The following is a 15,815-nucleotide window of genomic DNA, read 5'->3' as shown; positions in this document are numbered from 1 at the left end:
AGGAAACTTGGGGCATAGCTAGGCTGGGGCCAGAACCCTGGAGTCCCTGGACCCCAGGAAGGCAGGGGCTTTGCCTAGGGGGTGCAGCCCATGTTCCACCCAGACCAGTCCCTGGTTGTACATACCTGGGTCTGTTATTTTCATGTTATTCTTAACATGAAAGAAGTTGGAGACATTGAACTTGTCCAAATTGGTGGGGTCCTACAGCAAAAGAGAATACCCAGGAGAGTAAACCCAGGACTGTGACCAAACAGCTGCCACAGGCAGCAAAGGGTGGTGGTCATGTGCCCAAAGAAGAGGCCAGCACTGAGGGATTGAGCAGGCAAGGAGGGGGGATTCTGCTGCAGGCTGGGTGACAAGTGAGGATGAGCAGGGATAGGGCACAGACCATCTAGTTGCTCAGATGATTGGCAAACTACATCTTCTCCCTCTGGGGAACACAGTTATGAAGCTTCACTTGCTGCTACTGAATGGCCTGGGTAGCAATGGAGCCAAACTCCAATCAGTATGGAACAAGCCACAGAGGGGAACTGGTGGCTCCTATAGGCCTGCTCTAACCTTAGCTCCAATCTGGTGGCTCTTGCTTTTCAATGTCAGAGTTCTCATGGGTTCACTCAAGGTTCCCCAACAACTATAGGGATTCCCTATTTTCATGCTGCATGAGGCATGTGCCCATTCCTGTCCTCAAGGTGACTGGAGCAGGGCCAGCCTGTAAAGCTGCCATTCGGATGCCCTGAGATGGCTGTTGGGTAGAGATAAGGTCCCCTGACAACAGAGAGGCACTGTAGGAGCCATGAGAGTCAGAGAGGTAGTTTCCCATGCCAAAGGCCAGGGTGGGGTTGGGGGTGCTAAGAGGCTGAGGAATCACAACCACACAATCAAGGGAGAGGTAATCAAGCTGGGCAGGAAAGAGAAACAGAACAGAGGTTATGGAGTGGGTTTTCCTTATAGGAGGCAACACTCACCTGGAGAGTGATGATGTCCTGTCGAGAGAAGGGCTCATCAGTCAACAGGTCCCGAAAGTTCTTTGCCTTGATGTTTAGCTGCTCCACTGCCTGCAATTAGTCAGAGCAAGAGTTACAATGCTCTGGGAGCCTGCAGGAAGGAAGGCCTGATGCTGGCTAGACCACAGCACTACTGAGAGGTGAGGAATCAGGTGGAGACTACCATGGCTTCTGGCCACAGCCCCTTCATGAAGGGCAGAGCTGGCTGGCAGCAACCCAGACAGCAACTGGAACCCAGTGTGCTCAGCACTCTTTGTGGGATGCTCTCAGGATACATTTTACATATTGGCCAACAGGCTCAGTGAGGCCACCCCCCCACTCATTTCCATCTTCACTGAGACAGGTGGTGAGCAAGAATACAAAATGCCTGCCCTAGTAGAGTCTACTGGTGCTCAGCAAGGACTAACCAAGCCAATCCATGTGCTTTGGGCAAGAAGCAGCCCAAGAGTTCCTGGGACAGCACTGGCCACTGAGACTCTGAAAATGTCCAGGTGAGGAAACAAAAAGGCACAGGCTTTTCCACAAAGTAAGGCTCCTCCCTGCCCCTGCTCTGAGCAAGAGCACTTGTATGGAAACTGCTGCCTCCTAGCCCTACATCTACTCCCTGCCAGAACTCTTCTCACCAGCCTGGCACTCACTCCTTCCTAGGGATATCTCTTTCAGGAACATGGCCTTCCCTTGCCCCAAGGGGTCCAACAGCTCCCTTGTAGCCCTGGGGGCCTGTTCTCTGAGCAAAGGTTCCTTCCTAGGCCTGATCTTTGCCCTCTGGGGTATTAAGACTCCCCGCTCAGCAATCAAAATTGCTTGGACTCCAGGTCCAGAAGGCCCAGGAAGTACCTCTCCGCTTTTCTGGATCTGTTTGAAAATGGGAAGGTACCCAAATGGGTCTGGGTCAGAAAGCTTGTGCTAGTGGCTATGACTATAAATCCCATGAGAACAGACCATGCTTGTTATATTGGGTTCACTCCTAATCCCAGCCAGGATGAGAGAGTACACCCAAAGCACACACCCAAGAGCCTGATGCCATACAGTCCCACATTCCCTGCAGTGAGGACCCACCTCGTAGGCATAGACATTGCCAGTTGTCCTGATGGCCACAATGTGGGTGTTATTGGTGAACACAGTGAACAGCACTGGGCAGTGATACTTTTCTAGAGAGAAGGCACACACAGGAAAGCCAGTCACCCTTGAGAATTTTGATCATTCCAAAGAAGACCACTGAAGGCCAAGGCAGGAGTGAACTCAGGCTGAGGGTCAGAGAAAGGGAGGAGGAAAAACCCCAAGAACCAGAGGGACAACAGCTGCTCAAGTCCCACTCCCAAGCCTCATTAGTAAACTCCTATTCATTCAGTAAATCCCTGCCTCACTTTCCTCAGATGGATGGACCTAGCCTGTCCCAGGTGACCCCATGCTAGTCACTCTTCCTCCTCCTCTTGAAGCCATCCCTGCACAGGAAACAGCCCATTCTCCCAGTGATTTAGTCTTGACTGCCTCTCCTATTTCTCACACCTGTAGTACCCACCAGCCACACTGTCTCCTCACCTTCCTAATCTCTCATCTGGACTACTGTGGCAAATACCTGATGATCCCCTGCCCTAATAAGCCCCCACCCAGCAGCCCTGTCTAGTAAGTCCCAACAAATAAAACTCAAAACAAAAGGGAGGCAGGAACTTAAAAACTAAGTCTTAGCGATGTCACCCACATGTATCTGGGTGGAATTCTTTAAAATCCTGATTTGAAAACTATAAATAATGAGTAAACCATGGAGATTTTACAAGTGGGTATACATTTAATTAGACTAAGAAATGCCTATTAAATTTTTAAGTGCTGTAATGCTACTGTGATGATTTCAGTCCTTATCATCAGCAACTGAGTGAGGCTGTAAGCAACCTAGTGAGACCCCATCTCAAAATAAAAAATTTTAAAAAAAGGACTAGGGATGTGGCTCAGTGGTAAGTGCCCTTGGATTCAATCCTTGGTTCCAATAAATAAATAAATAAAAATAAAACAGGCTGGGAGTATAGCTCAGTGACAGAGCACCTGCCTAGCATGTATAAGTTCCTAGGTTCAATCCCTAGTACCAACCCCCACCCAGTAAAAACATCCAACAAAAAAATGAGGCGATGGCTGGGGTTGTGGCTCAGTGGTACAGTGCTTGCCTAGCATGCATGAGGCACTGGGTTCGATCCTCAGCATCACATAAAAATAAAATATTAAAAAAAAAAAAAATGAGGCGAGGTCCTCCTATAGGCTCCCACCCAGGCTCTGTAGGATTGCTGTGCCTCCCATTGCGACTCAATCTTGACCATATCCTCTGCCTCTACTCCTTGCCCATGCTGTTCCAGCAACTCTGGATTTCTGATTGGACAGACACCCTCAAATGCATGCCCATTTCAGGGCTTTGCACTGGGTGTACTCAACTGCCTGGAATGCTCTTCTCCAGGTCCTCACTTGGCTTCCTGCCTCCTTTCCATCAGATTTACTGTGTTTTTTTTTTTTTTTAATAAATGAACATTTATCATCACTCCAGGTCAAAGTAATTTTACCCTCCTCAGAACACTGTGCCACAATGAGCTAATCGCCTTCAAAGTAATCATATGCAAAAAAATAAATAAACAAACAAACAAAAACTCTGGTCCACTGGTCCTCCTGAGGCTCTTTTCCCTTGCCTTGTTCTGCTTTTTTCCATGACAGAAACAACATCTGACACACTATCTGGTTTTCTCCCCAACTAGAAAGTAAGCTCCTCTCATTTAGGGAGATTTGGGCTGCTTTGTTTACTACAAATAATTCCTGAATGAGAGGCACATACTGCTGACCTCCCTAAACCAGCTGATCACAGAGTGGGGTAGTCACTAGAGTGAAGCTCCTGATTCCATCAACATACAATACTGCTTTTTTGCTGAAGCTCATTTACTCATGATCTGCAAACCCAGTGTTGACTGTGAAGCAGACTCTAGGGTTAGTCAAGAGGGAGGGGTCCTAGCCTCCTGTGCTCTCTGCATTCCCCTGAAAAACATACACCCAGCAACCACAACAACCTAAACCACAACATCTGCATGGCCAAAGGAGACCAGGGTTAGGGCACAAAGGCCTCCAGTAAGATCAGCACCTCAGATAGGAACAATGCAGGGTGGTCACATCAGCCCTGGTATGTGGCCAAGAGACAAGAAGACATTTCAAAATATAAAGCAGGAAGCCTTCAAGCTGGGCTGGGGCTTTAGAAGTGATACTGACAAGCTGGGTGCAGTGGTACACACTTATAATCTCAGTGTCTTGGGAAGCTAAGGTGGGAGGAATACAAGTTCAAAGCCAGAAGCCTGCCTCAGTAATTTAGCAAGGCCCCCTAGGTAACTTGGTGAGACCCCGTATCAAAATAAAAAGGGCTGTGGATATGGCTCAGTGTTTAAGCCCTCCTGGGTTTAATCCCTGGTACAAAAAAAAAGAAGTGGTAATAAGAAGTCCAGCCAAGAGACCCCTCCAGACCAACCACATCCATGGCCTAACTGCCCACCCTGACTCTGCCTCCAGCAGTGAATACACACCTCATGCCCCACAAGGCCCAATTATACCCACAAAGGCCACTGGTTGTTCAATGGACTGAACACCCTTGTACAAAAAAATGGTTCTCTGCCAACTCACCCCCATTTTAAAACTATCTGGACCTTTATGAAATCACGTGGTATTTTTTTAAAAATAAATGAACATTTATCATCATCCCAGGTCAAAGTAATTTTATCCTCCTCAGAACACTGTGCCACAATGAGCTAATCACATTCAAAATAATCATTTGCAAGACAGTATAAGCTGAATTTTTAAAAAGTTCAAAATATTGTTTTCAAACCGAAGGATAAATCATCATGTAGTATCTTTTGAGAAATTAAAAGCAAGTGTCTAGCTTGTTCAGAAAGAAATGAGTGAGGGCTGGAGATGTGGCTCAGTGGTAGAGTATTGCAAAGCCCTGGATTCAATCAGAAGGGAGGGAGGGAGGGAAGAAGGAAGTAGGGAAGGACGGGAATAAAGGAAAAGAGAAAAGGAAGGAAAAGGAAGAAGGAAAAGGAGGAAGGAGAGGGAAAGAAAAAGGAAGGAAGAACTGACAAAAGAACTTGGTGAGGGGAGGGGGTATGAGGGTAGGAGGGACAGTAGAATGAATCAGACATTATTATTCATTATTACATCTATGTGCATCTATAACTACATGACCAGTGTGATTCTTCACCATGTACAATCAGAAAAATGAGAAGTTATGCTCCATTTATGTATGATATGTCAAAATGCATTCTACTGTCATGTATAACTAATTAGAACAAAAAAAGTGAGAGCAGGGACCCCATAAGCCAATCCCAGAGCTGGCTACAAAAGAGACTTACCTTCACTGTTCTTGGCAAAGTTCAGCTTTATCAAGGACCTACCATCAAGTTTCTGAAAGACACACAATAAATAATAATAAGAGCTGGGTGTGGTGGAGCACACCTCTGCAACCCTGGAGGCTGAGGTAAGAGGATTCCGAGTTCAAAGCCAGCCTCAGCAACTTAGCTAGACCCTGTCTCCAAATAAAATACAAAAAAAGGGCTAGGGATGTGGCCCAGTGGTTAAGTGCCCCTGAGTCCAATCCCTGGTACCAGAAAAACAAATAAATAATAATAATAATAATTGATAAGACATGTGAAGAAATGTGAGGCTGAGAAGCCAGGTGAAAACAGAGACAGGCCCAGCCAATCCTTTACAGCTACAGAACAGAGCTCTAGAGCTCTAGAGCTCTAGCTGCAGGGACCTCTCTATGCAAACCACAGGACATTGCCAGGACTCAAAAGGGGGCTACAGAATGGTGTGCCTAAGTGGGTACATTTACATAATCCACCATCCACCCCTACTGGCTCTGAGTAGAGCCCATTTTGTAAACACACATATGCCAACAGAGGTGACTACTGAACTGAAGAATAGGACTAAATGATGAGGCTACAAGATAAAAGCTGGTTTTATACTCCTGTGTTAATGCACGAATATTCAGAGGTGAAAAAATTAAATTATGAGAGCTGTAACCCTAATCAGTCCATCCTAGTTTAAATGAATTTGCTGAGTGTTAACTGTAGGCAGGTGGGGAATGACAAAAGGAGGTGGGTCACTGGATTGAGCCCTGGAGGGACTCATCTTCCCTGAGTTCCTGAGCCCCACCCCCCTTCACATCCTTGTGGCAGTGAATATTTTTCTCCACCTCACCTCAGAGGCCAGAGCACAACTGAGTCAACTGACCATACAGTGAAACTATGTGCCCAGATAAATCCTTTTCTTCTCTTAAGTTCTTTTTGTTTAGTATTTTGGTCACAGTGACAAAAACAGACTAAAACACAACAAAAATAAGAAATTTAATTATTATAAATTAAAAATATTTTACATTAATAAAAATTAAAAATTAATTTTTCCCCTATAAACAGAAAAAAAAAAATCTACCCATTGTTGCTCAGGACATAGGGAACTCCTCCTTCACATGTTGCTATCAAAAGTGTGAAGCAATACGATGGCTTCGGAAGGAAATTCTCTAGTAGCTGCCCAAACTGAAAAGGAACCCATCCTTTGACTTAATAGGTACCCATCCTTTGACCCATCCTTGGACAGATACTTCTACTTGCCCAAAGAAACATGCTAGGGACAGTCCCTGCACCTATGTAATGGCAAACAAGTTAAAATCCAGCATAGTACTCCCACAAAGAAGTATATACTCTACAACACAGAAAAGGCTGTGATTTCTGCACCAAGAAGTTCAGGTTTCTAAGCAGCACATACAAAACAAGGTACGCAGGTGTTCATCCACTATGATCACATCTGTGGCCCAAGAAAAGGCATATGTAATAGTGCCTCAGTATAGCAATCAGTTTCAGGACCCCCCAGGATATTAAAATGCATAGATGCTCAAGTACCTCACCTAATATGGCACTGTATTTTCACAGAAACTATATACACCTGTAGATGAGAGTTTTTTTGTGTTTGTAGTATTGGCAATTGAACCCAGGGCCTCCACATGCTAAGCAAGTCTTCTACCAGTGAGCTGCATCCCCAGTCCTTCTCTATAAGACTTATAATACCTAATACAACGTCAATGCTATGTAAATAGTTGTTATACTGTATTATTTAAGGAATAATGACAAGGAAAAATTCTGTACATTTTCAGTATGGACATAATTTTTTTCAAATATTTATGACTGGTAGTTGATTGAACATGCAGATACAAAATGTACTGACACAGAGGGACAATGAACATTCTTATATTCATGCTCATATAGTGGACATTTCTAGAAAGCAGTGGGTGTGGTGAGGAGAGGGAAGTCCTGTCACTCTTTACCCCATGTGTACTTGCTCCCTATGAATGGTTCTCTACTGGGTCCATGTGTCCATGAAAATGACCAGGATAAATAAAGGCAAGAGGACAGCTCTCACCAGCATCAAATTTCTACATGGCACCTACCTCTCCATTGCTTGGGTTAGTCCCATACTTCTTAAGCCATGGAACGATATTCCTGAAGGGAAGAGAAAACAGAAAGTGTCACCAGGGCTGAGGGTGTAGCTCAGTGGTAGAATGCTTAGCATGTGTAATGCCCAGAGTTCAACCCCCACAAAAATGAAAAATATAAGCATAATGCTTCAAACTACAGCACTGTTGACTGGTGGTCAACACCAGAGGTGACCCTGATGCCCCATCCCTCCAAAGCTTGCAGCACAAACCATTAAGTACAAGGCACGGGTCCCAGAAGCCTTCATTATGGCTCTACTTTTATAAAGTGAAGAGTCTCTAGTCCATTAACATTCCAAACTGATGCCAATTAAAACCCAAAGACCCTCACATATAGAGAATGAAGAGCAACTTGAACCCACTTCTGGCAGGGACAGGAGCAACTGCCAGTTAAAGCTCCTTATCTGAGAGGGAAAGGGATACATCATAGCAACACTGCTGCCATGTCCCTGAGGCCCTGGCTATTCCTCCTTAGTCACCAACAGGCTCACTCACAACTCCTGAGACTGCTGGGATTAGGATCTGGTGACCCTGGCATTGCCTCGCTTGGCACTGTCTGGATGCACAAACCCAACACCTCCTTCCTTAGTGGGTGTCAACAATCTCACCATATACATAGATGAAAGTTAAGGTAAAACTCACAGCAAGTCAAAGACGACACCTTCTGGGGTGCAGACCGGGTAGACAAAGGGCTGCAGAGAAAGACTGAAAAAGAAGTCATTCCTGGTCAGCTGCTAGACACACAGATTGCATCATGGGCTTGCCAGTCACCCTAGTACTCACCTTTGGCTTCCCTTCTTCAATCATTCCTCTAACAGTTCCAGGCTTCTTTGCATAGTCTGCACTGGTAGTCAACACCAGAAGTGACCCTGATGCCCCATCCCTCCAAAGCTTGCAGCATAAACCATTAAATACAAGGCACAGGTCCCAGGAGGTGCCACAGGGCCTTAGAATCACAATAACCAGGTTCTCTCACAACCTCTGCATGTCTATAATATTTCTGTTATCAAAATTGGTCTCTGGGGGCTGGGGTTGTGGCTCAGTAGTAGAGTTCTTGCCTGGCATGTGTGAGGCACTGCGTTCAATTCTGGGAGGGAAGGAGGGAGGGAGGGAGGGAGGAAGGAAGGAAAAATAAATATAAATATTAAAAAAAAAAAAAAAAAAAAAGTTGGTCCCTGGAGGTAGCCTTGGGGAGGCAGGACCAGGATTCACTCTCCAAAACTTCATGCAACAGACAGGCCAAGCTTTTATACTGAAAGCTATCCTCCCAAATCCTGTGAGGGTATGATGGGGCTACTATGGTCTGGGGTGCCCTGTCTTCCCCTGATCACAGAGTGTGTACATAGTCCCTCACATTTCCAAGGAGCTGCCATATGACTAAGTGAATACCTAAGTCCCTAGGAGCTCTCAAGAAGTTCTCATACATGGATATGGGGATAAACATCTGAAGAGGCCCTGACCAAGAACCATTTTCCCCTCATGGAGTCTGCTGAAGAAAAGCAGAACCTACTTGGTGAATTGCCTATACCAATACTCTTTTTCTTGCATGGATTTCTGCAATAGCCATTCAGAGCCCTGGATGCCCTGAATTCTGTTTATACATTTTTCTCCTATGAGTTTAATCAGCACAGGTCAGGGCTTAAGACTTAGATAGCCTGGCAACACTGTGACTTTGACCCTCCTAAGCTTTAACCAGGATTGGCATGGGGACCTCCCAGAATGCTATTCAAGGGAACCCTGGATGAGCAACCTGGCCACCTCCGTCTGTGGCCCGACCTTCAATGCTAACTACAGCAGTAATGGTAGTGCTATTGGAAAGCATCCACAGCTGGAGATAAAACCAAAGCAAGCTCCAAATGCCATGATGATGAACATGTAACTGACTGCTCCCCAATAAGACCTTAAGGGTCATATGCTCAAAGCACATTTTTTTTTTTAGTTGTAGATAGACACATTTCCTTTATTTATTTTTTTTATTTTTATTTATTTTTAATTTTTTTTAGTTGTACTTGAACACAATATCTTTATTTATTTTTATGTGGTGTTGAGGATTGAACCCAATGACTCACATGTGTGAGGCGGGCGCTCTACCAATGAGCTACAGCCCCAGCCCTTATTTTTTTATTTTTATGTGGTGCTCTACCACTGAGTCACAACCCTAGGCCCTCACAGCACATTTTTACTCCTAACCCAAGGTAGTTAAAAAATAATTAAAACTAAAATCAGTGATCTCTTGGAGGAACTTGAATCAAGAATGATTCATTTCCATCACATCAATTAATATCCAATGTGAAGACCACATTCTTACAGACTGATTACAGATTCTACTATGGGAGGGAAGAAACACTAGCTATTGAGGCTGCACCTCCCTGAGCAGGTGCTGCTAAAGAGGAATAGTCCCCACTAACCACTGTACAGGTGGATCCTCAAGGTCCTGGGCAAATGCAGGGAGGCCCAGATGTTGGGCTGAAGTAACTAGGCCCTCAGGTCTCCCTGCACCATGGATTCCTCTGCCCGTTCCTCACTGCACTGTGGTATCTGGATGACCTCCCTCAACTGGGGTGCCAGCATCACCAAGACAGCTTTGTCGGCTCTCAAGGGTCACCCTGACCTTCAGAATCAGAATTTGGGGATAAGGAAGATGCTGTGAATACAAGCATCCAGGGCAGAAGTAACCATGGCTCAGGCTGTGCAAACCTCAGGCCTTAGGACCACCAGACCTGCCCACTCTCCTAACACCCCCTCACCCTGGAAGGGGCAATATAAGGGGTTCATCAGTCGAAGCCCTGATTCTCCAACAGGCCCCCCACTTCTGTTCATAACCAGACCAATTTGGCTGGAAGCAGCATTTAGGTGGCTCTGCTTCTGGGTTTCTTCTCATCCACACCAGTGCCTGGGTTCACATATAAGTAGAGAAAGGCTTCATGATAACATTACTCTTGCTACTGCTGATGCTGCAATTACTTAATTTCTCTAACAAGAGTAAAGTGTTACAAGTGTGGGCCTGGGGTCAGACCACTGAGATCAAGACTCAGTGACCAATCTTTCCAGATGTGATACGTGACCCCAGGTGCTTCAGTCTTCTAAGCATCAGTTCTCTCAACTGTAAAATGGGCTTAACAACAAGGCTTACTATCCTGGAAGGTAAGAATGAGGTTAAAAAGACAAAGTCTGTAAATACAGATACAATAAGTAAAAATATACACTACCTATCATCATGGTTAGGTCCACTGCCTCCCATTTCAGGGAAAATTTAGGTGGAAGAATACAAATGATCCCTACCTACTCCTTCAGATTCACTACCAGATAGTACATAATGAGCATCCCTAATCTGAAAATAAAAACCAAAATGCTCCAAAATCCCAAAACTTTGGAGTGTCACATCAGTGCTCAAAAAGTTGAGGATTTTGGATCATTTTGGACTTCAGATTTTAAGATTAGAGATGTTTAAGTGGTAAAGTCTATGAAAATATTCCAAAATCTAAAAAACTCAAATCTGAAACACATCTATCTCGTCCCAAATATTTCAGAAAAAATGTCCAACCATATATCAGAGAACCACAGGGAAAGATAAACATTCAGAACCCTTACCTGCAGTGGTCAAAAGGTAATCGACGAAAATTTGTTTGAGGGATATCTGTTTAAAATGAAATTAAAAACACTAAACTTATTTGTAAAATATTTCATCTATGTGCACCTAACAACAATTCAATTACATTTTATAAAAAAGTTAATGCAAATTACCTAGTACAGCATTTGCTATGGATTTAAAGTTTTCTGTTTGTCTGTTTTGGTGCCGGGGACTGAACCGAGAGCCTCAAGCATGCTAAGCATATGCTCTACCATTGAGTTACACCTCCCAGCCTGGATTAAAAATCTTTTGATTATAACTAAAACACACAGGGTACATAAAAAAGAACTTAGAGGAAGCCTGGCACAGTGGTGCATGCCTGTAATCCCAGACATGCAGGAGGCTGAGGCAAGAAGATCGCAAGTTCAAAGCCAGCCTCAGCAACTTAGTGAGGCCCCAAGCAATTTGGCAAAACCCTGTCTCAAAATAAAAACCAAAATGTTATTTTAACCTGTTTTGAAAAATCCTCACCAAGATAAAACATGTTCTCCTATGCTGATTATATTTCCTCTTTTGTGGATTATGTCCTCACTCCAGTTGTCTATTATAATAACTGTGTTCTTGTTAACTGTTCATTTTCACGGCTCACAGTAGAATGAAGACATCATTCCTTAATACCACCCCCATCAACCATGGAAAACAGAAGAATTTTATGCTTTACCTGGCTTCTTGCCACCATAGAAGTGAGTGTATTCAGCACAGGTAATGTACCTGAAGAAGAGAGAAAATGTTACTATCTCCCCTTTATAAAGATGACAGAATCTGTGAAGTAAGTAACTGATCTTCATAGAGATGACAGAGTCTATGAAGTAAGTAACTGATGATGTAATTGTGGCTTATTCAGCAAATGCTTATTAAAATACCTGCTAAATGTCAGGCACATAGTGATAAACAAAGCAGGCAGAAGGATACTGAGACAAGTAAATAAAAACCAACAGTCCTTCTTTGCTCTGAAAGAAAAAAACTGAATTTATGAGAAGAGCTGACATGAGAAGGAGCTGGGCACATGAAGATCTGGGGAAGAGCTTAGTAGGCATAATATGTATGAAGGCTTAACGGTTGGGTTTGTACCAAAAATAAGACATAACCGAATAATAGTGTACATAGGAAACAGATGAAGATAAAGACATAGGCAATGACCAATCACGGGAACTACACAGGCCATGGTAAAGACTCTAGATTTGCCCTAAGTGGGAAGGGAAGCTATTGGAGGGTTGTGAATAGGGCCCTGACATGATTTAACATATGTCTCAAAGCACCAGTCTGGCTGCCGTGTGTAGGAAGACAACTGAAAAAGGTAGCAGAACAAGAGGTGACCACAAAAGTCCAAGAAGTTGGATATACCAACTTCACCTATGAAGGACTGGTGGACAAGGTGGAAAGTGGTCAGTTCCTGAAAGAGCCAGGACTTCCTGATGAACAGTAATAATGAAAGGCATCAAGGCCAACAACCAGACCTCTGACCTGAGCAATTAAGCATGCTTCTAATGGGACCATGTCCTGAAAAACCCATCCTGAGTTGAAAACATCCTAAGCTAAAAATGCATTTGATACACCTAACTTATTGGTCATGACAGATTAGCCTAGTCCACTTTAAACATACTCAGGACACATACATTAGCCCACCACTCGGCAAAAACATCTAACAAAAAGCTTATTTTAGGGCCTGGGATATAGTTCAGTGATAGAAGCCCTCGTAGGAGGCCTGAGATCAATCTCCAGCAACATACACAAACACCAAAAAAACTTATAATGTAAACCCCTAGTACCAAAAAAAAAAGGGAAACATCAAAGTATGGTTTCTATTGAATGCACATTGTTTCACACCATCATAAAGTTGAAAAATTGTTAAGTCAACTCACAGAAGGTTGGGGACCATCTACAGTGATATAACCACTGAAATAGGGAGGAGGGAGTAGGTCAGGGTAAAAAAGATGAAAATCAAAAGTTTTGTTTAGGATGTGTTACAATTTGTATCTGGAATATCCCTCAAAGGCTCACGTGCTGAAAGGCTGGTCCTTAATGTAGCAATGTTCACAAGAAGAGCTTTTGGGAAGTGATCAGATCATGAAGGCTCTGATTTCATCAATGTATTAATCAACTAACTGGTTCATAATTGAATGTACTATTGGGAGGGGGTAGAAACTGTAGGAGGTGAGGCCTAGTGAAAAAAGTAGGTCACTAGGGGCATGTCCTGGAAGAGCATATGTTGTCCTTGGACCACTCCTTGATCTGTGCTTCCCAGTTGCCATGAGGACAGCAGCTCTGATCCACCATGATGCTTTGCCTCATCACAGGTCTAAAAGCAATAGAGCCAGTTGACCATAGACTGAAACTATGAGCCAAAATAAACCTTCCCTACTTTAGTTCTCAGGGATATTGTCATAGTGACAGAACAATAATAATACAGAGAATATTAACTTTCAGGTAGTACCATGTACTGGTAATCCCTGCTACTCAGGAGGCTAGCTAAAACAAGAGGATGAAGAGTTCCAGGCCAGCCTTGGTAAAACGCTTATATAAAAAATATATATACAGTAAAACATATACAGTATACAGTAAAACGCTTATCAAAAAAAAAAAAAAGGAAAGAAAAAGAAACTCCCAGACATCTACCAGTTCTTCTTCACAGGAAGATGTCAAGTAAATAGCTCACTTTGGAAAGATAAAGAAATCAACTTTGGCTGGGCCAGCAACACATGCCTGTAATCCCAGCAGCTTGGGAGGCTGAGGCAAGAGATTTTATTTAGATCCAGCCTCAGCAATTTAAGGAGGCCCTGTACACCTTAGTGAGCCCCTGTCTCTAAATAAAATACAAAAACCTGGGGATGCGGCTCAGTGGTTAAGCACCCCTGGGTTCTATCACTGGTACCAAAAAAAAAAAAAAAATCAATCAACTTCAACTTATGGATGACTGGGAAAGATCACTCACAGACAAAATAATAGGGAAGAAACCTATGAGGTCTGAGAGAAGAGGAGGAAGGCCCAGGAAAGGAAACTAAGAGAAAGGCCACTGAAGTAGATGGAAAACAAAGCATGTGGGATTCAAGACACTAAAGAAGGGTTTCAGGAAGGAGTAATTATCGTGTTTTAGGCTACTGAGAACACCAGATTTGGCAACACAGAAGACAACGGTATCTTCTCAAGGGCTGTTCTGGGTGCAAAAGTCTGACTGAGGTGGTTTCAAGACGCAGCAGAAAACAGCAAGGAGACACAAGACTTTCACTTGTTAGGAACAGAATCAAAGAAACATGGTGGTAGCTGGAGGAAAGGAAGGGACACGGTTGGCTTGTTTTTATTTTTTTCTGGTACCGAATTGAACCCAGGGCCCCTTACTTATGAGCTACATCCCCAGCCCTTTTTATTTTGAGAAAGGGTTTAATTCAGCCTCGCTAAATTACCGAGGTTGGCTTTTAACTTGCGATCTTCCTGCCTCAATCTCCCGAGTCGCCGGGATTACAGGCGTGCGCCTCTGCGCCCGGCTGGCTTGTCTTAAACTACAGACTAGAGGAGATGTGTAGACTAAGTGTGAACCAGCATCCAGGGAGACTGAAGATGCAGGAGAGACTACTAACTAATGCAAGAGCAAAGCTCACAATGGGTGGCCGGGGCGGTCCCAGGCAAATTCTGAGAAGTAAAGGAGAAGGTTCAAATCGAGCGCCAAGGCCAGTGTAAGGGTCGCGCTCAAGAGACCATATCAGGGCTTAATCCAAGCAAACCGTGGTGGTTGGAGGCTGCCTGGAGAAGGGGGTGGGAATTTCCGGAAGTGACAATTTGGAATGGCCTCTCGACGAACTCTGAGAAACAGCAGCGGCGCTAAATCAGCAGGGGATTGAGGCAGAGCGTGGCGCCAATCCCGGCTGAGACTCAACTTACATCTTGTCCTTCTGGTGCTGTCGTTTCCCCATGGCAGCGGCAGCAGCAGCAGAAACAGCTAATGCGAAAAGGTGACCGCCTACCACTCCGATTCCCAAGCCTCCTCGGAGTTTCCTCACCACTTCCGGGTCTTGCAGACCCGCCCCGGAAGCGGCCTCTCGGCATGCTGGGTAGAAAAGTTCTTGGGCACCCCAGTGGGTAGGTTGGGACAGTTTGCGGCCAGTCTGAGCGTGGGGGTTCTGGCTTTTAATCTCTCAGAACCCCATCTTTTTGGGAACCTCTGAAGCGCCTTCTCACCTGCCCAGACAAAACTCAGTGTCGTCCCTACTCAAGCCCAACCTAAATTCTCTGGTCTTTTAAAAAGTCTGGTGTCATGGTGGGGGTGGGGATTGAGACCGAGACCGACAAAGACGGGACGGGGATTGAATTTAGGGACGCTTTACCACTGAGCTGCAATCTTAGCCCTTTTTATTTTTATTTTGACGCAGAGTCTTCCTAGGTTACCCAGGCTGGCCTCCAATTTGAATAATCTTCCTTCAGCCTCCCAAATCGAGGGATTACAGAGGAGTGCCCTCACGCTTGACGAGACTGAAATCTTAAATCCCACTAGCCTCCACTCCACTTGTATTTCCCTTCCAGGCGGAGGCCTACAAAACGATGACCATACTGTGAGAAATAAAGCCTAGTGGTTCATTTTCATAATATAGTGTTCAGCCTTAATTGGATCTAATTGTAGCCCTCCCCTTTTGCCCGCCCTAATTCTTTAATTAGCCTATCAAGTAGATTGTAACCCCGA

General features: G+C 44.5%; 1 protein-coding gene across 3 annotated transcripts in view; it reads right to left on the bottom strand.

Moving 5' to 3' along the window:
• The window catches only part of Ppil2 (peptidylprolyl isomerase like 2), a 32,343-nt gene extending 17,193 nt beyond the window's left edge, over positions 1-15,150 (bottom strand). For 2 of the 3 annotated variants that reach the window (XM_027924207.2, XM_027924206.2), the window contains exons 1-9: positions 15,020-15,150; positions 11,805-11,854; positions 11,104-11,149; positions 8,155-8,217; positions 7,468-7,519; positions 5,375-5,426; positions 2,064-2,155; positions 966-1,055; positions 126-201 (exon numbers count right to left, since the gene is read on the bottom strand). In XM_027924207.2, coding sequence (XP_027780008.1) covers positions 126-201; positions 966-1,055; positions 2,064-2,155; positions 5,375-5,426; positions 7,468-7,519; positions 8,155-8,217; positions 11,104-11,149; positions 11,805-11,854; positions 15,020-15,051 — 553 coding nt within the window. In that variant the 5' untranslated portion in view covers positions 15,052-15,150. The remainder of the gene's footprint in view (positions 1-125; positions 202-965; positions 1,056-2,063; positions 2,156-5,374; positions 5,427-7,467; positions 7,520-8,154; positions 8,218-11,103; positions 11,150-11,804; positions 11,855-15,019) is intronic. The other variant, XM_071618338.1, reaches the window with a different exon arrangement.
• Between the last annotated feature and the right edge of the window lie 665 nt (positions 15,151-15,815).

The sequence above is a fragment of the Marmota flaviventris genome, chromosome 1, assembly GCF_047511675.1.
Source record: "Marmota flaviventris isolate mMarFla1 chromosome 1, mMarFla1.hap1, whole genome shotgun sequence".
Lineage (NCBI taxonomy): Eukaryota > Metazoa > Chordata > Mammalia > Rodentia > Sciuridae > Marmota > Marmota flaviventris.
The sequence above is the reverse complement of the archived record's forward strand: the minus strand, read 5'-3'. Positions and strand labels throughout refer to the sequence as shown.